The 23,720-nt window shown below is 39.9% G+C and overlaps 1 protein-coding gene across 2 annotated transcripts in view; it reads left to right on the top strand.

The window, feature by feature from the left end:
- The window catches only part of PRKG1 (protein kinase cGMP-dependent 1), a 1,945,024-nt gene that overhangs the window by 853,186 nt on the left and 1,068,118 nt on the right, over positions 1 to 23,720 (top strand). For both annotated transcript variants that reach the window (XM_069239875.1, XM_069239874.1), the window contains exon 3: positions 16,676 to 16,789. In XM_069239875.1, the coding sequence (XP_069095976.1) occupies positions 16,676 to 16,789 (114 nt within the window). The remainder of the gene's footprint in view (positions 1 to 16,675; positions 16,790 to 23,720) is intronic.

The following is a 23,720-nucleotide window of genomic DNA, read 5'->3' as shown; positions in this document are numbered from 1 at the left end:
TTTTACTTGGTACTATGAGGGTCATTCTGACCCTGGCGGGCGTCGGGAACCGCCAAATGGCCGCTCCGCGGTCAGAAGACCGCGGAGGCCATTCTGGCTTTCCCGCTGGGTCGGTGGGCGACTGCCAAAGGAGCGCCCGCCGGCCCAGCGGGAAAGGCCCTGCAACAAGGAAGCCGGCTCCGAAAGGAGCCGGCGGAGTTGCAGGGGTGCGACGGGTGCAGTTGCACCCGTCGCGATTTTCACTGTCTGCAATGCAGACAGTGAAAATCTTTATGGGGCCCTGTTAGGGGGCCCCTACACTGCCCATACCAGTGGCATGGGCAGTGCAGGGGCCCCCAGGGGCCCCACGACACCCGTTCCCGCCATCCTGTTCCTGGCGGTAAAAACCGCCAGGAACAGGATGGCGGGAAGGGGGTCGGAATCAGCGCCGCCATGGAGATTCAGCCCATGCAGGGGAAATCCAGAGGGAAACCGCCGGATTCCCTTTTCTGACCGCGGCTTTACCGCCGCGGTCAGAATCGGCTGGGAAGCACCGCCAGCTTGTTGGCGGTGCTTCCGTGGTCCCCGGCCCAGGCGGTCTTGGACCGCCAGGGTCGGAATGACCCCCAATATGTCCTAATGTGAAAACTATTAACAATATGCTGATTGAAAAGTATACATTCAATCATACATGATGAGCCTCATGCATGAAACTGACATACAGGTTGTAGTGATATTAAAAAAGGAATATATTACTTCAGTGTAAAATAAAGCCTGACTACAGATATGCTTTATAACATCCCTTGTACTATTGAAAACTAGACCCAGGTGATATTTTCACTGCCAGTGTATATTTGCATCATTTTAATATTTAATGTTATGAAAAGTTTCCAAAATTATACTATGGTGCAATTTGTCGTGTCATTTTAAGTCAGTACAGTTAAAAATTAATTGATGGGAAATGGATGGTAGGATGCATTTGACAATCATATATAGTGCTAAATGCCAGATTTGCATCATACCTAATTTCAGATACTTTTTCTGAAACTTTGCATAAGTATTCAAAAGGAAATTACCCAAGCTTCACAAACTCCCTGTGAAAACATCCTGGTTATGGTGGCTGTATCCCAGGCGGGTTATTTGCACTTGATCTTTGTTTCCCCCGAAATGGCATTACAGAAGTGAATGTAGATGCCTGTTCTGCTTCTCTGTAATAAAAGTCACGCGGGACACATTTTGCACCTGCATGATCTCAAGGTCGTGTCCCCATTCAAATGAGGGGACACGTTTCCCTTTCTCACAGGCCAATATTACTCTGCAGGTTCAGGGCATGTAGGCTGGCAGGAGACTGACAGTGTCCCACATAATAGGTTGTGTACTGTTGGTGAACCCCACAACGACACAGCTCAGGAGGAGAACAGGGATTCCATGCATCCTAGACATCCCAATACAGGCAAGGGCAATACAGGCAAAGGCATATGCCTCTAGAGCAGTGCTTATTTCGAGCCAGTGGTTGCTAGTGTTTGGCACAGCACTTTATGGTCAACAGGAGCACTTATGACAGCTGTCACATGGTGGCACTGCTGGTGTAATTAAGAGATGACCAGAACAATGGTTGTTTATTAACTTAACATACACTAAAATCAACTAATACCTGCGGCCAAGCCATTCTGTTAGCTTTGGAAGCCTTGAAGAGTCTGAATTGTCGCACTTGTAACAGTTTGGTGGTTAGTAGTTGTGTAGATACTGTCATTGGCTGTGCAGACAGGGTGATATGTGGCGCAAACTATTGTGGTCTGAGGAGGGTCCTGACACTTATTTATTTTATAAATGAAGCACTGCTGTGGGGAGATCCCTACCCCTCCTTATATTCCTGTTGAGCTCTCTTTTAAAGTTGTACTTTCTCTAGTGGAGATGTGAGACTGTGCCTTAACTGAGGAAAGCATTTTTTCTTTAATATGGAGCCCTGCACAAGTCAGATCAAGATTCTGCCGATAACTGCGTATCTGGCACAGACCAGGACAATACTTTATTTTGCATAATACGGCCCGAGTTTTGTGTTTTATGACAGAGATGACCATGACATCCATCTTTACATAGACTTACAATGATCTTCCAGTCCAGAAAACAATTAATTGTTCATGATTTTCAGAGAATCAATCAAACCTCACAAATGCATCCTCTTTTGAGTACTTCATGAAGGAATTAAAAAGGCCAATATTCAAACAATTCAGAGGGGAACCTTTGGGGGTTACATTTTTATTAGAATGTGTTGTTTACTGGTACATAGAATTTTGAGAGCCTCTTGGCAAGGTCTACACTTTGTAAATTGCTTTCAGTGCAATTTTTTTTTGTTAAAAAAAGTTACAAATGAAATGTAGATTACTTTTAGGATCATCCCTGTTGCTGTTCGCTATTCAAGTGAGTATTTAACGCTGCAAGTTACGTCAGCAGCTCGTGTTGATACGGTAATCGGCTGAGACACATAAAACGGAAGCATAATTCCCTTGAGCAGATCTAATTGTGGGGTTTTACCATGACAATACAACTCCAACTCCCTCATTTACATCTGTAACTTGAAAACAAAAAAAATACAAAAGTGCCATAAAGAGTGTTCACCCGTTTGCCATTTAAAATCCATAAGCTACATGATAATGAACAAAAGATCCAGGTAAACAGGCAGATGGAGGCTGCTTTGATGGTACGCATGGGGAAGGCAAGACCAGCCGGTGAGCTGTTCTCCGAACAGCTGTGACGTTGAGTATCCCTTTGTGGCCTTCACAATGCAGCAAAGCATTTCATATCTGTAACTCACGCTTCGTATACTTGACATCTGATGAGGGTTGGGGATCCTCCATCACTGACTGCCTGTCGAGCACGCCACTTCCAGATAAGTACTGGGCTCCAGAAACTTTGCAGTACAGCAACAGCAAGAAGTTAAGCTTCGTTGCCCTAGCTGCTGGGGGACATCCTAAGGCCTGTGCAATAGTGGGGGAGGCCCTGCCACAACTCAAGAATGCATTTTGTAACTCTGTGGTTCCTGTTTGCTACTGAGCTGTGTCTTGCAGAAATTACTGATGCACATAGATGGTATTTGATGAGAAAGCAAGGAGATCTTTAATGAAGCAGATGACAAGAATCATGTTCTCATGCTGCATGAATAGTGGCAGTCATCAAGATCTTTCCCTGGCAAAGAAGACCAGGCACATGATTTATAATACACACATCCCTTTTGTTTGAGAAGCGTGTTATTGGTATATGAAGAGCGAGTTATAAAATTCAATTTACAAAAGCTATATAATGCAAACCAAGGGATTCAACTTTGATCATGTGATTTTGCAACATATCAGAGGGGGATCTGCGATCCAAAAATAAATTCCAGTGTTTGTGGAGATTCTTATTTTTATCCTTGTCAGTCTATGAGACTCAATCGAAGTTTATGTAATTCAGGAGCAAACTTGTCTTAGAGGTGCTAGTGATTATCACCGGCTTCAGCAGTGTTCATCTGTACTGCAGAATCGTACAACATTTGACAAATTCGCCATGACTGACAGGAGGTCTGGGGAAGAGCTTTATTTTGTGCATTAAAGTTATGCATTAAAGACTTATCAGTAGTCAGCATGGACCACATATATGTTGCAACAGGTTTTTTTGTAGCAATGCCTATATGTATACCATATGATTTGTATGGAAAAGTAGTAAATTCTTTTGATTGTTCCGATGGTGTTATTCGTTTTACTGTATTGTCTGCCAGCATCTTGGCCTTATGTACAGACCACTGTCCTGAATATCGTAGAGTGCTATTCGATTTGTCTATGTGTTAACATCTGGCCATTTCTTTCCTAGTGCCAGCATTTTCTTATTGCAGAATCCAAGTCCTTACCCTCCTGAGCCACAGTAAATGTTTCCTATTCTGGTAGTTCAAATATGTTATCCGTGTTTTGACTTCTCTGTGTCAGCGTCTCGCCTACCTAGACACCCTTCTGGTCTCTCAGGATTCTGATACCCAAGTTGTTGTCTCCCTCTCACGGTATCTCTGTCTTCTTGTCGCAGTGTCCATGTCTCCCTGTTGAGTGTCAGCTTACCTGTCTCATTTTCTGTGTATGTGTTTGATTCTTTTAATCCCCTTATTGCTACCTCTTGCATTCTTGCCACCCTGTGTTTCTCTGTTCTCACCATATCTTCCTGTTTGTGTCTCGCCTTTCAAGAGTCTGTAGATCTTTGACTCCAACTCCTTCTTCCAGCCTACAGATGTTCCAGTGTTGTTGGTTATTGATATCCGTGTCTCTCGCTCTCAGTTTCAGAGTGGTTATAGTCCAGCATCTATCTCCCTAAGCCCAGTGGAGTGACCACAAATGCCATTTTTATACTCCACGCCGGTGAAAGGGAACATGTTCACTTCCAGCATCAAGATTTTATTTACGAATGCTTTTAGCAAATGGGTGATAAGAAGAATACCGTGCCCTAAATATCAGCCAACTTAAATATTATGTTCGAGATATCGCTTACGAAAGAAAATACATCCCATTCAGTGTGGACTTTCCATTATGAACTCTAATGAGGTGATAGTTCTGTAAAATATTTAGGCCACAACATCTGTGTTTTCACATGCAATCACTTATAATAACCAATTATAAAAGTATAATGATTCATCTACATTTTGCAGTGTTATGTAAAACATTACTATCAGGTGCAAGTATCTAAGCAAACATGAACCCACATCTTACTATCCTTCCAAACAGATTAAAGTTGCTATGTTCAAACTTTTACCATTCCTATATAATAATTATTAAAACAACGTCACTGCACATTGAGTATGTCCTTGATCAGTGAGTCTCATTTATGTTCATTTCAACAGAATTTGCCATTCCGTCTGCTCTTCTGCAGTACGTTTAAGCAATATTTGTGTTGAGAATTGCTGCTCTAGCACTTGTTGGCCCTTTACAGGACACACCCAAGGCTTAGCCTATTTGAGAATCATCGGGTTTTAATATTCTAGTTTCCTTAGATTCAGGATTGAGTCAGGTACTTTTATAATCCGTGCCAAATATAATACAATCTAATGTAATTCAATTGCTCTTTCAAAGTTGTAAAAAACTTTAAAATTACAAGACAGAATAATAAATGATTCAACCTTATTTTCGGTTGAAAATAATAAAAAATAATCCGAATGTAGAGTTTACACAGACGAAGAAAAACGTCATTGCCTTGGCGTCGTGTCCGACGTGCACTGCAGCACTGGCCGTCAGCCTCTCCCACCGGAACACTGCTTCCGGTTCCACAGATAGAGCCGGTAGTAATTGTAAACTGCACGTTCGCAGACTTGATGTCTTTGGCTTTGCTGGGATTCTTTAATTTGTTCCTGCGCCACAATCCTCTGCACAGAAGCTGGCGTCCTGCCATTATTCATTACATCACATGCTCCCCACAGAGAACAACTGCTCCGGCAGTCCTTCGCTGGTACATTAACGGCTAAAGCCCAAGGGCAATTGCACCTCGGCATCATTTTTGTTGTCAAGAAGCAATGATATGCTAGATTTGTTTATTCGCAATCAAATAAATGTTGCACCATGTCGAAGAGAACCTTCTCAGCTCCGTGGCTCTTGCAGACAGCAGAAGCGACCACACTATCGTTTTGAAACTTATTTTGTCACTTCTTGACCAGCAAATAATTGCTTGCTTCTATTGATTAAAGCGAGTTAATTGTTTTCAGCCAATGTGGCATCCCAAGTTAAGAGGCTATCATTGATAGAACTTTGAATGTTGCTCCTTTATGTTGTAAAACTTGTTTTTACGAGCGTAGAATGTTTATACACAAAATATATTTTTTTAAAGTAGGAATCACAAAAAACATTCATTTTTTTGTCAAAAACTCTGCATTTTTAGCATGTAAAATGAAAAGGCATACAGTAATTTGGATTTATTTAATAAAAAATTTCAGGCACAGAATAGTTAAGGAAGCATTGTGACACCCTCATTAAACGTACCTCTAGAAATGATGTAGATGATATTATTCCCAGAAAGATGAATAAGTTTACAGTTATGTGGGAAGAAGGCATTACAAACAAGGGTAGTGGTTGCGACAAACTACCAGGGAACAATTGTGAAAGATATAGTATAGGTTAGAAGCCGCTCAGTTGTCTTTAACGCTTCTGTAGGGCCGTTCCCAAATGGTGCATGATCGTGGGTGCTTCTCAGTGATTAGAAAGGTGAGCCCCCCCAATCTGCGCTCACAGTGTGTTATTAGTCTTGCAATACGTTATTATCGACTCGTAGGACACCATTTTCATCATGTTGATAAGTCAACCACTGTGCTTCAGGATGGCAGCAAATTTCATCTTCTCATTATTCACACCTTCACCTTCGCCTTCGCCAGTGACTTGGTGATCCAATTTCCATAGTCCGCACCAGAATTGTGGGTTCTGACTATTCAGTAGAGTATATCTGTGCCTCTGCAGCCACCCCTCTAAGAGGTCTTCATCTGGAACCAACAAAAATGTTTAGGTGGTATTTTAGGAAACAGGTAGGCTAATTTTGAGAGTTGAAGAGTCTTGTAATATGGCATCAAAGGGTCCAAAGGGTAAGTTAAATGTGAAATGTAGTACCTGCTTCCCTTTTCTACATTTAATTGGCATCCATGCCATGATTCTGGTCTCTAAAACACTCTAAAATAGCTTCCAGATTTTTGACATTGTAGATTATTAGACGTCTTTGGCAATGGTTATTGTTCAAGCTAATAGTCCGATCAGTGACATTATTAAATGAGAGTAACTATTCATTTGTGCAGTTTTCTGTCTCTGTGCAATAGAAGTATTTGTTCCTTATGAGACTAAAAAAAAGTCTGTGTTAAGATTTGAATGAGAAAACGGAATTTAGAAAAAATATTGTAGGTCAGCTACTTGAAAGTGTACTTAATTTTTGGTGTTCTCCAATGGCAGTGCATCCTTTTACTGAAATATGTTTTGTTATTGTTCATCTATAAAACACATTTTTTAGAATCCAATTAGTGCTGGTGTAAGAAGTGGGGCAAAGCGGACATGGGCTATCTCAGACTTTTGTCTACATTTGAGCTCAATGGTGCAGTACTGGTCACATACAGAATATGTGCTGATCTGCAATGTATAATTTTAAAGATAAAGAGGGAAATACATATTATAATTTCTAAGAAATCATAGGATGAGCCCCACAATGAGCCCCACATGGACACAGATACGTTGTCTCAACAAACATATAAATATTTCCATTGTATGATGTTGCAGTTCTGTCTTCGGTACTTGTTTTGTTATTGATACTTCACTGTGCAGTGCAGGATTCAGCATATTGCTCTGTGTTGTTAGGTACTGCTTTCCAGCATTGCTCCTTTTGGGTGTTCCCTGACGTTAGTGCTATAACTACTCTTCTCAGTGCGTACATTAAGATGGTGGGAGATATTCTTGTGAATTGTGGTCTCAGGGCCCTCACTCAAAGGGTAGCCATAAAAGCTCTTAACGCCTTGACAACCAACCAAAAATAATTCACCACCTGGAGGGAGACATTTTGGATTACCTTTAATCTGGAAATAGCAGAGCCAATGATTGTGGGTTTGTCAGACTGCTCGGTGTGATTTCCCATTAGTTACTGATTTACACTAATCTGTCGCAATCTAGGTGTTGATCATAAATATCCTGTGGAAATTTCAGCAGTAGTAGCCGTGACAGAAATTCCATCAGAGTAGACTTAAGTAACAATTGAAAATGTTTAGTATTGTTTGTTTTGTTTTACAATTGTATTGTCATAGAGTTTCTCAACGCTAGTGATGCACCAAAGCACTTTTGCAAACCGGAAACTCACTATTAAGCTTTGGACCATTAGAGAGAACTCATCTGGGTGAATGTGGACTTCTCGGCCCCCAGTATGATAAAGAAAATACACGTCACATTGGGGTAGTTGTATTATATTGTAAAAGTACTCCATGTTCTGATGTATTCTCATTTACCTTATGTGTCCCATGGCTTGCAAAGTCATCATCTCGATACCATAAACTATGCCCTGTTTTGATGAAGTATTTCTAGCTTGTTTGTAGTCTACCTGTATTCTTCAGGGAATGTTGTCTGATGAATGTCACACAATTCGCCAGGCGAGGCCCTACTAGTGATGTAGACCATAGCCTTCCATAATTATTGATGCCCTGGCCCAGCAATTGCATGAGCATCCAAGGAAATGAAGGAGGACTTATCTATGACCAACCCAGCTCTGTGTCTCTTTAAGTTGAGAAATTCTGGAAAAGGAAGAGGTGCTTTATGAAATCTTAGTAAAGATACATTGAGAAAAACAGAAGGGGCAACTCACTAACTTCTCAAGTATGTATCCAATGTGCTGCACTATACATGTACATGTCCACCAACATTTGTAAGGATGAATCAGGTCCTGATTTAATTGCACCCCTAATTTCTATCTCCTACCCCATTATGTGGTCTGGTTCAGACAAATCAAACCTCCTGCCTCACGGCCTACTTCCTTACCTCTTAGACTCTCTCTTGCTTGACAAGTGGACTGACACATAAAGTCACTCCACTCAAGAGACAGAATTACTAGGAGGCAGATAATTTCATTCACAATGATCCTTACTCATTCCCTCTTTCTTGTTCACTCCTTTCCGCTTTCTCGTGGTTCATCTTTTTCATATCTAATATCCCTTTAGCTCTTTGAGGGGGCCTTAATGTGACTTTAATTGTTATAAAATTAATTAACATAACATAATACCATATCATTTATGACAATATTCTATCTGTGGGCTAGCATAACATAATACAGCATTACTTATGAAAATGTTCTGACTGCAGTGTGGTCAATGTGTCTCACTTTAGGCCTTTGCTTGTTGTGACCTTGTGTACTTATGAAACTGTGGAGAGATAGCTAAATGCATTCATCTTTACTGGTCCAAAGACAATTTGCATCGCCTCAATGTCCATCTTTCTTTCAGCATCATCTGACCACAATCGTGCCTTGTTATGCTCTGTGATTATATGAAACTGAAATAATGTGAACAGAATAAAATAAGAATAAAATGAATAAGAAGTAATGAGAAAGTTAGGTTTCCTGTGTGTGGGTACTCAGCACAGTATTAAGCGCTCTTTTGACTCTAAGGCAGCGCTAAAATGGCTTTTTCCATGAGCTACATTTATAAAGTAAATACTTTGTAAACACATGTGCCACATTATGCCTGCACCAGGCATAATGTATGCAAGGGGGGCGTTCGGTGCTAGGAGACACACACAAATGGCAAGATGAAATTTAATAGATTTCACTGCACCATTTTTTGCATCATTTTTAATACACAGCAGGCATTAAAATGATGCTCCCAGAGAAACCTATGGGCCTCCTTGCACTTTGCTACATCAGTGTCAAAACCTTTGACGCAAATGTAGCAAATGCCACAATAGCATCAAAAATGTTGACGCTGTTGTGCTAATAACTGCCATAGGGACCATATTATAATTATGATGCACCATGGTGTATATAGGTGCTGATATGGGGGGCTCTGATAAAGTGACACATCAGCTCTGATTCGCCACTTTAAAAAAAAATGGGCCTAAAATGGAAACATCGTATTTGCGACCCATTTTAATCTCTGGATGTTAACTGTAGCCTGCAAGTAATATGAGTGGTGAGTAAGTTAGCTGTGAGTAAAAGTGAGAAGTGAGTAGTAGTGAGCGAATAGTAAGTGATGTATTAATGGTGGGAAGATCTGTAAACTGCGAGAGGCAGTTTACAGAGAGAGATAGATACTATTAATATATTTTTAAAAATGCATGTATTTTATCTGTCATTAAATGCCATACTTATCCACCACAATCAGAAGTCGCTGAACCCACTTTTCCTCAGAAATTTACTCTGGTAAATGTAATTTGTGAACAAAGAAATTCCATCAACATTGTTAAAGATCTGCATTTCCAAAATGTATTTTTAGAACAAGTTTGCGTTTATTTACATTTGCACCTTTGTGGAAAAGCAGTTGAATGTTAATAAAAATTAAAATTTGTGGCAGGCAGTTTTTCACCCAGCAAACATACATTTTACTCTGAGAAGCACATTTACTCATGCCATGAGCATTAGTAAATTTCAAGGTGGGAATAGGGATGGGAGGATGGAATAGGTTTCTCCACAGGAACAAATATAACTCTTCTGGAGGAAAAAATATTTCAAAAGAGCAAATGTTGTTTTGTGTCATACATAAGCATGCAGAAATTTTGTGCATGCTCACATCTTTTGCATGTGAGTTTATCTGGAATGCTTTAACTATGGTGCATTTACTGAAAACATTCTTATAATCCTACTGGAACACATCTCTCATTGTTAAGCAGTGACCTTGAGAAACAGGACAAGAAACACAGAAAGGAAAGATAATCTGAGGTGACAAATATGGATAATCTCAACCATTTCATTGAAAATCAATAAGGACTTCTTCAGGAAAGGAACATTCACTAGCAATTAGGGACGAGATTCTAATTGCTCTTATAGTTTCATTGGGATGAAGTAACGCGCTATCTGCTGTAGCGTAATATCATGAAATAATAGCATAACTACACAAGATTGCGCAGAACTAGGTGACGAGTATAACCCAATATTTAGTACTATTGTCTTAGAGCAAAATTCACCCTCGCACCCTAAGAGGAGGGATGTATTTTTTACTAAGAAAATAGTGCTAAATGCAATAGGACACAAACAGCAGCAGCTGCTCGTGCTCACCGACATTTTTGCTCCGGTGCTCCTGTGGTAGGATTTTTGTGCCAAATTACTTATAATTATGGGAACGGGCATACTCACATCATTTTCAGTAAATTTGTGTCAAACAAGTAACCAAAAATGACCTAAATTACTCTGCCAAGATTACAATTTTCACCCTGACCTAGCTTTCATACTGATGCGTCTCTTGAAGGTGCGTGAGGCTTCAGGGGATATGATCCCCAGCAAAGTATGAGTTTTTTTTTTAATAAACCTAGTCCAGTGGCTATTCTGCAATTATTCTGTGCTGCTTTATCTTTCATTGCTGGCTACAACTCAGCAAAAAAGACCTCTTGATAAATGGTTTGTCAGAATTAGGACATTTCACCAGCTGCAGGGGTCTGGCCTGTGCCAGCAGTTTTGACCCTGTTATTTTGCCTGCACAGTACATCACTGTGATCTTCCCCATTAAGCGCAATGTTGTTTCACGCTTCTGCAGGCAAAATGGCAGCGGGCTTACTCCTCATAGTCAATGCCTAGGTCCTGCTGTGCAGCTCGTGTTATTCCCTCTGGGGATTTGAAGACTGGAGTACATGCAGCGAGATGAAATGATCCTTATTACATTGGTTTTAAACATTTTTTTTACTGTTTATTATAAACAGAAAAGGATTGAAACCTCAAAGTATTGAGTACATACAGGATATACTATGTTATAGAGTGCACTAAAACAGCGCTATGTGCGTACATCATTGATTTTCTCGAAGAAAACACGAGTTAAGATGTTTAGATCTTCCGTCTTGCTTCCCTGTTGTTTTTAATGTAGTGTCATGTATGATATGAAAGTGGTATGGTGCATGAATGTCCTGGGGATTGTGCGAATGAAGTATGATTCTATTATTACCATGTCGGGTAAACGGTGAGTAGGGTACGAGTAGCCTTGTGGCTGAAATATCAATAATGTTTGCACGTACGCTGAACACTTGTCTCGACACATATATATTAAAAAGTATTGAAGCCTTGACGTACACATCCTGTAAATCCATCGGGGAGGCGGTTATTGTTCTAATTTCTGCTCTTGTTACCCATGCCTATAGCGTGGATGTTGCTGTTTGGTTGACTGCTCTTTTCCATGGTAGGGTCAGGTGTTGTTCCTACAGGCCCCTTTACCTCAATGAGCAGATTCAGACACCTTGCCTTCTTGATCACTTCTCCTGCTGTGCTACACAGCTGTTCATCTAATAAATACCTCCAGTCATCATTCTCCCCTCCCGACACTACATGGTACTTAGCATGCTTAACTAGTAAAAGTTCTGAAGGAGGGGTTGTGACTCAGAAATAGTGTATGCGATATAACAGAGGACAGTCTAACAAGCATAGGCTTTTATTTTTTTTCCAATTACAAATGTTCAACTAATTATAATGCTGTTGACACCCTTTCTAAGCACCCCAGATTTGTGATAACTGAGTAGGAGGGTTTATGTAATTTGACTAGTATCCTGCGCAATGGTCAGGAGATAGGCCCGAATTTAAACTAAAGTTTCCTCTGTCCACTGTCAATCACAAGAGGCTCTGTTCATTCCAGGAATAAAGCTTAAACAACAGTCTAACAATAAATGTCAGAACAAAATAATCTGACGCATAATATTTCCAACATTCCTCTTGTAATAACTATGCAGCAGATAGCAGGTCCTGTCCAAGTGATAACAGTGTAATATTGTATAATGTGCATACACGTAGGGCTTGTTTACACATTGTATATCACTAAATATTGCAATAATTTGCCCTTGAAAATAAATAAAACAATGAATAAATAAAGAGTTCCCAGAAGCTTAGTTGCCAGGAATGCCGAGCCATCTGTATATTATTTCACTAACAGAAACACAAGAGTGTCTGTTGTGTTGGCCACATCTGTTGTCAATATCAACATTCCTCTGCACATAGTTTTTTTTTAGATATTTGTTAAAAGAGTGTATGATAGAGTTTGCCCCATGATGGGCATCATTTGCAGCCATTGAGGGATCAGTAGTGCTCTGCTATTTCACTATAATATAGTTTCAATTTTGTACAGTTGTGTATCCTATTCATTTGTGTATATTTGTACTGTATCATTTGGTTAGTGCAATTGGATTACTCCAACTGACTAATTGTATGTTAATATGAAAGATAATGGAAAGGACCTCAATATAATGTGTCAGATGCTGATGTATCCAAAATGTTTTATTCAAGAACAGCTGATAATTTAATAGCAGCAAAAACTAGCTGAATATTATTCAAAAAAAATAATGCTCCGATTGTTTAAGTATTTCACATAAAGAAACACCAACTTCTAGAGTGTAAAGTCTCTCAAGGACGTACCTTAGGTGCCAGATGGTTCGTTGACATGGGTGTGATGCAAATGAGGCATCAGTTTTTCTTGCACATAGCTGGGCAGCCTTTAATGCCATTGGGGGCATGTGAACTGTACAATGGATTGAGATGAATGTGCCCTGTGAAAGGTATAAAGATTTGTTTGCATTTACAGTGCTACTAAAATTCATGCTATTCTTTATAGAGGTGCATGCATAATATGAAATGTTTCCTTATGTATATTCACTGAAAAAAACAATGGTTGAAGTAATGTTATGGTTAGGTGAAATTTACAGTGACAACGTAACATTTTAAACTAAAAGAAACACTGAAATTCACTAGTAGTTATCGCAAGTAACATTTAACCTGTTCCCTAAAGTAGCTATAACTCGTGCCCCCACCATGCACAGTCTTGTCATCAATTATGTAATTTCAGATATTGCAGTAATGTTATCAATGATATCGCATGGCATGGCATGACATAACCAATGTAATATAGGAGGTATGTAGCAGAAAATTATAGAATTCTGTGCATTCACTTTTTTCCATACAACAGCATTCTTATCTTTGTATATGACTACAACCCCAAACATGTTCTATCATTAAATTAGTTGATTACACCTATAGTGTTCCTCCCAAGATTCTCTCTGTCTGTTAGAAGACATTGTTCTGCTAACACCAAATTGCCCAGTTTAATATCCGTATTAATCATAGAGATGCCAAATAAAAATAAAAAAGTTATTTCCTTCTGAAAAGTCAGACAAACTATTGAGTCACTTCATCTGGCAATGCTAGGAAGTAGCCAAAAATGATCAAGCCACTTGTACCAAAATTTCGTTTATGTACTGGTTGAGCAGACACTAATGTTGCAGTGAACCCAATCCAAGGTCACCAGGTTAGCAGGTGAAGTTAAGAAAGTGCAGAGAGTAAAACAACATATGAGAGTAGGCAGCTGCTGAGCTCCTCCTTCTGACCTATGCAGCTTCACTCATATCTCTCTGCTTCAGAAGCTTCGGACGATCCAAAGGCCCACAACTCCGACCTCTGTTGGACTTGAGCTTGAAAATTGTGTCTTCACTCCAACCTCACAGCTTCAAAAAAGCATGCCTTCTTCCTCAGGCTTTGATGACTCTAAGATCCACACAACTCTGACCTCCACTGAACCCGAGATTGAGAGGCGAACACTCCTCCCCCTCACCTCAGAATTTATGGCCATCGCTCCCCAATATCGGCAGTGAGTCAAATATCCTGCTGCTTCTCTGCTTGTTGCTTCACCTTAGCATATCTAATAGGGGATTCCAGCTCTAACTCCTGCTTGCTGAGTTTTAGAAGCACCACTTAAGCTCCTAGGTTTGCGTCTCCTTACATACAATGCCTCAGTCATCCTTCTCCATTCCCTCAAGGAAGGAAGAATGGAGGACAACAAAGTTTCAGGCTCTCAGCCTGAAGTCTCTCACTGCTGCCATCTTGTCTTTTAACAGAATAACCCTTTTTTGTTTTACTGTTCTCTTTCTGTATGTAAAATAATTGTTGGCATGCACTGATTGTGATCCATTACAAACTTCTCACAACTTTATATTCCAATCCTTTCCACATTGTTGTGAATTGGAGGGCTAATGAAAATTACAAATAACGCCAAAAAAACTATAGTACACGCTAATCATACAATGTAACGCTTTCCTGTACATCGATTCTCTATGCCAAGGGCAAAATTACATTCACACCATTGCACTGGCACTAGCAATGGAACCATAACTGATGCCTCTGTGCAGGCTGTCATATATCTGATGCCTTTTGACTGTCTAGAATTGACTTACCGTAGCAGACGTACTGACACTCGAAATATTGTCGAACATTTCATTGCAACAAATTCATTGGGGTAGCGAAGCCTTAATCCTTACGAAAAAAGTGAAAATACCAGCTGCCTATATTCTCAGCGATGCTCTCAGGTGGATGTAATGATGACATATTTTGTTCTTCACCTGGTCGATCGATAGGTCTGAATGACTGATCAGTGGTTAGCTTACCTTGCAATACATTTAAATGAAAAAAAACAAACACAACAATGCAAGCATACATAATCTATTGATTTATTTCTGAGATGGCATGGCAGAACTACATGAGGAAGGATCTTTGACAATAATTAGAGATTCTGTCAGGCTGAACGTAGGAAAACCAAAGGCTGCTAAAGCAACAGACTAAAACTGCATAATTCCAACACAACTACCAGAATGGAGAGAGTGTGTGGGAGTACTGCTGATGACCTTGTTGTACGACTTTCTGTTGAAAGATGTAGTGGCAGAGGAATGAAGAAGAGTAGATGAAGTTGCATTTTACATGGATAGAAGCCAGAAGGGGCATCCACTGAGCTGACCCTAACATTGGAAGAGTTTATTTAAAACTCTATAAAATAAAGCTTGGTAGTAAACTGAGAAGTGAGGTGAGTAATCCCCCAGCTTCATAGGTTACCTTAGAGTTGTGATGTTCAATAAATATCCAAGCTTTTTTGAGGGAGTGAGTTGGGAATTAGATTTGGTCTTTTGGAAAGTTTGACTTCATAGCGTTATTTAGGTGCTTTAAGGATTTATAAACATAGACATTAAGGGCCTCATAATAAGTAACCTGTTAGTACCTCTGTTTCCCCTCCCCCCGCAAACCTATCATTACGGTGGCGCCTGTAACGTCAGGGGCAGGGAAATGTAAGGCATTACAAGATGTTGGGGAATAACATGAGGGATTCCATTTTTCAACAGCAATTCGCACAAGGTTTCCCTGGAGATAAACACCAAGGTTCAGTCTCTGCGTGAAAAACGCACAGGGCCTGATTCGCTAAGGTAAATTCACACTTTTGTGTAAATGTACTATTTTTGTGTTGTTCACAAACTACAGGTTTAATATTACTAATAGTAATTTTCCAACTAAGGAGACTCCACAATCGGAGCGGAGAACTTCGTACATAAAAGATAGGAGAAGCCTCTCTTTTTACGTGCAAAGTCTCCAACATATGAAATAATACACAATTACACAAGAGTCTACGTTTACCTTTTTGAATCAGCCCCAGAATGTATGATTCCGATGGGCCAACAGAATTTATGGATCACTCATAAGGAAGGCGTACAGGAAGTAAGTTGTCTGAGAATATTGACAGAGCTTCAGGACATGTAAAATTGGTGCTTTTGTGTCAGATTTGGCCTATAGCAGGCTATATTTCATTAAATCGGAGTACCTCTGTCTCCGGACTCATAGAAGCAAGATACGACCAGGTGTCAGATATTTCAATACAACTACAAGTTGGTATATCGTGACTCACTCTACCAATTTAGACAGTATCCCAAGCAGGGTGGGCCAGATTTCCCAAAAAGCAGCAAACTCAGCTAAACCTCGACACGGAGAAGGGGAGCACAAACATTTGACCAGAATACCGAGAATTCGTGCTCCATCCTGTCCATACTTGCGGGGATCATAAGATATCCCTCCCTAGGTATGAATGAAGTAACTATGAATGTTTTTCAGTGCAATGCAAACTTCATCAGAAATGTATTTGAAAAGTGAATTATGCTAACAAATTGTTCATTAACAACTAACGATTTGAAAAAGAACACTAATGCAAATACCACTAATATTTTTCAAATATATTGTTCAACAGATGGGAAAGTTGAAGTAACGAAAGAAAACATGAAGCTCTGCACCATGGGTCCAGGAAAGGTATTCGGCGAGCTGGCCATCCTGTACAACTGCACGAGGACAGCAACAGTCAAAAGTAAGACTACTGTTTTTAAGATGGTAGGGGGGTAACTACATCTCAAGTGATATACTGCCTGGCAATAAAATCGCACTGACATACAACTATATCATAAGAGAGAAGTGCATATTTACTGCTCAGAATTTCAATGTATACCTAACTATCAAGTTAAGTGTGGGTTGAGCTAAGAATAGTAACTATGTACTTAACTTTTAATATAGTAGAAGGTTGATATTGTTGTAATATTAGTGCAGGTCCATGCACAGTACAAACATGAAGCCCTGAGGTATTGTGATTTCCATGAATGTAGTTCATAACTATTTCTTGAACGAGTTGGTGCGATTAGATTCCTGCAAATTGAGGAGTAAGTCTGTTGTAAGTGACTATCTTCAAACGCGCTGACGTTCTACAGCTCTTCTGCAAAACCATTTGAACCCTGTTGCTTTCAATGCTGCCCGGGGCAGACTTTCTGTTCCAAATAATATTGGATTGCTCGCATTTTAGGACCCTTTGTTCAGGTTTTCCCAAAATTGTTTACCAGTTTGGCGGTTTTTATTATTAAAAAAATAAATCGATGCTGCCCACCGAAAGAATTGTTATTAGCTAGGCAAGTGTACAGGAAATGAGCCTTGGCCTAAAGGATCGCTAATGTTCGTTTCAACTTTTAAACATTTATATTCATGCTTGTCTCTCTGCTTGGACAATTGTGCCGCAAAGGGGGCCATACTTATTTCTCTCAACTGCAGGCAAAATTAGCTATTTGCTTCACTTGGGTAGACCTGATGTTCTTAAATTGCGCCTGAGAGAAAGTAATTAAAGTTGGATTAAGAAAGGACTTGAGCAAGTGCAAACCAAAAATGTGTTTGCCAAGGCAAGTTTTATTTGTCCTAATGCAGTGAAATATGAACTGTTTTTAAGTGTTGTGACAGGCAAAATAGACGGATCGGCACCATGGTCCTATGCCTAGCTGCAGTGTTCCAGTGTGTGCCATGTGCTTTAATAAACTGGAACACACTCAACCCTGCTGCAGTTCATGGAAATGGCCTGTATTATGTTTGGGCAAAAACTGGTATGGCTCATTCACAGTGCTTAATTTGCAAACACAAACCATAAGGTCAGGGATTGATCAGGGGTTGATGAATACCAGGGATTCCACCTATTTATCCCCTTTCTTCCAGCACCCTACACTTCCTGTCTCTATTTCTCACACTTGCACCTTCTTTTCATCCCCGCATTCTCCCTTTGACACAGCTTTGCTATGTTTCTCACCCGTCTTCTTTCTCTCTCTTGCTCGTCTCTAAGTTTGCTGACGAAAAATAAGTTCCAGCTCCCAAAACTTAGTGCCAGTGCTTATCACCAGCAACAATCTGTGCAAATGAAGCTCCAGTTATTCCAGTGCTCCCTCAATATGGGGCCCTATACTGTCTACAGAGAACAACAGGCCATGTAAGGGCCATAATCCTCCTTCCCCTTTGTTTCCTGTGGGAAAGAAGCAAGAACAACCAGGTGTCAGTGCTTGCACCACTCTTTCACATAGTCAGAATCCCCTGACTAGTGAAGGTGCCTAATCCAGCCCAGTTTGAAGCTAAAAGAGTTCTTCTTTGCTGCAAGCAGTGGTGTAACGAAACTTGTGGGAGGCCCCCTGCAATGTACCTGGAGGGGGTCCCTTCCCCCGTGGACCCAGTTAGTGGCCTGCCGCCCTTGCTCCATGGGGGCTTTGGAGGCCTGTGTTACGCCTCTGGCTGCAAGTGTTCTTGGAAAGCTACCCAGCAATTAAATCCTAACAGTAATACCAAGCCATTATCCATTCAACCAGATTATATATTAAGAGATTCATGGTATGAGTCTTTGCATTAGATGCATATTCCTTCAAATATTTTTAATTCATGATTGTGCATTACATTTTAAGGAACATCACAACTTACAGGGATTTGCTATGTTACCAGTTTTTATAGATGAATATTTAAAGTTGATAACCATCTACTTGTCATAGTGTTCTTTGAGTTTCACATAGATGCAGATAGCTCTCAGTATTTCTTAAGTATATCAGTAGATGTATGATTATGCACACACACAAACACACACAGTACGAGAGAGAGGGAGTTGCCATGTGGTCATCCACTACGTCTATTGTCCTGAGACAGATGTAGAAAAAGTAGCTGAGTTCGAAACTGATATGTTCTGAAAACTGATGTGACTGAGCAATTACTTATCGGTTCTGAACATAAATCATTGTGAACCTGTCAGATGCTATAGATGCTGTTTGCGATTCCAGTTATCAACAGAGACACAAATCAGCCAAGCAGTGAAACAGTCAATGACAATTAATCAATGGTGTACAGCGTTGTAATGAAGCTCTAGTTAAATCTCTAATTAGTGCAAAACAAGTTTGCTGTAATGTTGTCCATCCAAGGTTTATAAGGAAAAGGATTATGTGATCATGGAAGATAGGGAAGCATGTAACTTGGATGCTCACAAGAGCAGATAGATTTGTCAATTAGGTTCCATTTTTGCATCAGCTCTTCTATTTGTTCATTCAGAAAATGTGTTTAAGCAACTCACCACGGTTCACAAAGCTGTTTTGGTCACTTCTTGTTAGGGAAAAAGAGTTGCACTAAACATACCCAAACAGAATTACGATTGAGAACTACCCCAAGGTTGGGATTCAAAACGTGTGGCATATTACCAAAAGTTGTCTAAAACAAACAGTGCCTTTCCTGGTTAATTAGGGATGGAATAAATAAATTGTATGTTTGGCTTTACACCACTGCTGTGGTGTTTTGGGCACTGTACTGAAAAGAGAAATACAAAAAGAAACGTTTGCTTGTGAATGCAAAAATGTATAAGTACAAATTCCTGAAAATAAGAATGGACTTCACCAGATTCAAGAACCTCAAATGTCTCCCTGTCATCTGAGTAACTGTCGTTGGGGATTTCCAGATCAAGGAACTCCCAGTTTCTTAGAGGAACTCCATATTTATGCTCAAAAAAGATCTTGGAAACATTATGACTGTTCCTGACTACCACACTGAACACTCAGCCATACACTGCTGAACTGGTTGGTCCAAATGTAATACCTTAACACAAAGGCAAATGAAAAAGTATTGCAAGATAGGTGTAACTTGCATCTTCAACACAGCATTGTGCTTGTTGGTTGAACGGTGTTAAATGGAGAGATGTAGTGCTGTAGCGGCAAAATACTGACACACTACCATGTCGGTAGGCTAGGAGGTGTGGCATTTACTGCATTTTCTCAGAAACATCTAAATATTTGACCTGTGTCAGAAATGGAGTTTCTTACATTTGGGACAATGATTCATTTGAAATGAAAATGGGTGTAGGAACTCCCAATCAGCCAAAGTTTGCAGACTTATATCCTAAATGTATTTAATTTTTCATATAATTACTAATCCATTCAGTTAGAAATCACGCACCCAGAGTACTTTGTTAGTCTTATTTCAATAATCTAGTAAAGAAAATAAATATATCTATAGATAAATTCCTCTGTGCTTAGATGGAAGGTGCAATGTGCATCCTAGGCTGCTCATTTCCCTGTAGTTTATTTTCCTCCTTGCACTCTGGGTGGCCCCTTTGGTAGAAATTACACAATAAAGCAGAGGACCCCTTCAAGCATCTTAACATACACCTTTAACTAACCAAAAATTCGGATCTACATCTGGGCATTATTTCCACAGCCTCCTCTGCAATTCCAGTTTTGAGTGGTAAAGAGAAGGGGCGGATGGGGGAATGGCATTTGCACAGTGCACCTCCACCTAACATTCGGCACAGTTGAGGAGTGTGGATTCACCAGGGGGGGAGACGCACTGGCAATGACATCAGACTGCTGGTTGATGTAGAGCAGTACTATTGGATGGGGATCAAAGATCTGGCGCCGCTAGACTCTGCGGCCCAACATGTAGTTAGCAACATGATATTTATTTGACAATGAAATAGCATGCAACCCACCTAAGAATTAGGGCTGCCGTTATCCATCAACAATGTTTCTTTGGTTTGATTTATTCATTTTTTATTTGTGAAAATAATTTACAGAAGCAGACTGCAGAAACAATTCCCTGCGCTAAAGAACACTGTGAAAAGGGGACTTTTCTTTCACAAATGCATATTTTAAAAGTCAAATTTAAAAATAACCCAAATGTGTGTTGTTATGGTAAATAAGGAAAATAAACTATGAGCATTAAATTATGTTGATTTATCGGGATTCCTGTTCCCCTGAAGCATCAGTCCCAGTGTGTACACCGAAGTCATTCCAATGTATTTCGAGAGTGTTTCTGCTGTCAGTCCCTTCCCTCTCAGATGCAGCGGTAACAATTTACACCTATATTGTTTTTCTCATGCATATGGATCCCAAGGTACACCAGACGGCGACGAAAACACAACCTCAAGTCCCTACTAAGCGAAAACAAATAAAAATGGCTTCAATCTATCATCATCACTGTCATCTTTGTTACACTTACAAAGAAAAATACAGTGAATGTAAAATCCTATACCGAAATGTCAATATCCTTAAAGGTATTCAGTGGTAGTGGCCCAGGTGATCCTCAAAATGGCCTGATGTTAACTTTATTCAATATAAAATGACACCAGAAAACGAAAAATAATAGCAGTGTTTATCACCTGAGTGAAATGCATCAAACTTATGAAAGAATAATACATTATTTTCAGATGGACTTTAAGCAGTTAAAAAATTATATCGTGGAAAGAATGAGAAGGAATTGAGTGACAGCTCTGTTGGGGTGACCTAATTTATTTGGTATTAAACCTCTTCAGAAAATTCTTCATAGTCATATTTGCATCCTTGGAAAGGCGTATGATTGCTGAACATTTGTTTCATGCTCTCCGTGGGCAGAGTAGGTGATTTTCCACTCCTCTACTGTCTAATCATAAGGTGTCCTTTTCTTTCACCCTTCAATGTGATTAATACAAACGGTTGCTCTTTTGCTCATGAAATCAACCGCCGAAAAAAAACAAGCCCCAGGTTTATTGGTGTCAACACAAACGTCTCCCCGAGAATGGCCACTTTAGCACTGAACACACCCTTGGTTCACTCTACAAAATGTTTCCCAAGATGCACTTCAGGCTTCCTTTAGGGGTCCACGTCTGGCAATGGCTTTGAGGGACCACTGACCTGACAACTCATTTCATTGGTGGCACTGCCTTTCCTCCCATTCCCAGCAGCAGCGCATTGTACTTGAGAAATGGTGCCATCCCTTACTTGTTTTGGAGATAAGGGGGGCTAAGTTAGCCAGTGTCTGCAATGCCCCCTTCACTATTTGCTGTGCCATTAATGGCCTTGAAATATGGAACCTCCTAAAAATATTTTCATAAGTCTAGCTCTGGTAACCATTCGACACCGCTTCAATATAACCTTTAATACCTATAATACTTTTTGTTGCTTTATCCACCTACGTAAATGGAAATTTTGGCCTGTACTGTAATTTGGGAGCTCTGAGGACTTCTTCTTTGGAGTCTGTAGTGGGAAAGTGATTTATCGATGCAGAAGCAACAGTAAGCACCTAATCAGTTTCATTAGTTTGAGGGATCACTGCCACTCTTAATTTAGTGACTAGGTACCAGAAAACACATTAATAGAGCATGCAGCCAAGCAAGCTTGCCATGGCAGTCCTGGAAGCTTGCTCATTGAAATCCAGCACTTCACCATATGTACGCCTCCAATACAGCAAGATCTCTTTAGCCATGAGGAGGATGTACAACGGCCACAATTAGGGTAAAATCATTACTTCCCAACTCAAACTCAGATCCTAAGAACACAAGTATGTATTGCAACGTCGTGCCTTTTTCCTGTCACATTCTTATCTGCATCTTTATTTCCTCCCTTTTCTCAACCATTTCCTCCATTTGGTTCCTATTTGTGTCACCTATTCACCCCACATGACAATATGAGACAAATGCGTTGTATGAAAATGTCTCAACATGCACTTAAAAGTCTGAAAAATGAGTTAGCTCATTTTCTATTGCCACTTGCTTCTTTAGGAAGACTGACAAACTGTATTAGATAGTGAGGTAGTCAGAATGGCAGAGCAAGCAGTACAAACATCTGACAGAAATATTGTTGTCAATGAAAAATAGATGTAAGAAGAAGATTAGGAAAGAAAAAGTAGCAGGGGGATATGACAGCAGTGGCATGAAAATATGTAACATCAGTGCAATACACTATCTAATAAAAGTCTGTACATCTTGAAAGCCTCTTTATAATAATTGTAAAAGTAAAAAACAAAGAGAACAGAGCTTTTTGGAACATACATATTTGAACATAACTCAAATGCCCCCTTTCACAAGTTAGCTATCTATTGCATTACTGTTGAAAATTAAAATATATATGATCATACTGTCCCTCAGTTCCTCATTGCTTATTTTGCCACACAAAGTGCCTGAATTAGACTTTGTTAGAAACAGAAAATTCCCTGATTTATGCTTAAGCCTTTAACCTACTAGTGTTAAGAAGGATGCACCATGAGTAGTTCCTGCACAAATGTGATGCTGTTACACATTTGTAGTTACATCTATTAATATAAGGTGTAATTGATCCTTCTGTAAGTTGTACCTTTTTTAGGTGTAAGTGAATTGTGTGCCTGAGCATCCTTTACAAATAAGATCCCACGCTCAGCCAATATATCTCCATTTAACCTTTTTTGTGATTATGTTAGCCCTGAAAGAGGCCAATATTTTTAAGATTATTTCATTAACTTTGTTTGTATTGTGCTTTATACCATCAGTTATACATTTCTAAGGGCGTGTCTGTGAAACGTGATAGCATTTACCCACTTCAGTGTTACTCAGTTTGCCATGGTCATCAGAGTGAAAGTCTTAATGTCCTTGCAAGAATTCAAACTCATGGTCTGCCTATCACATTGTATACCAGAAGTGAACATGTAAATACTGAGTGAACTTGCTACATAGAGACTTGCTT

This window comes from Pleurodeles waltl, chromosome 6 (assembly GCF_031143425.1).
Source record: "Pleurodeles waltl isolate 20211129_DDA chromosome 6, aPleWal1.hap1.20221129, whole genome shotgun sequence".
Lineage (NCBI taxonomy): Eukaryota > Metazoa > Chordata > Amphibia > Caudata > Salamandridae > Pleurodeles > Pleurodeles waltl.
This window is presented reverse-complemented; position numbering and strand designations above follow the sequence as displayed.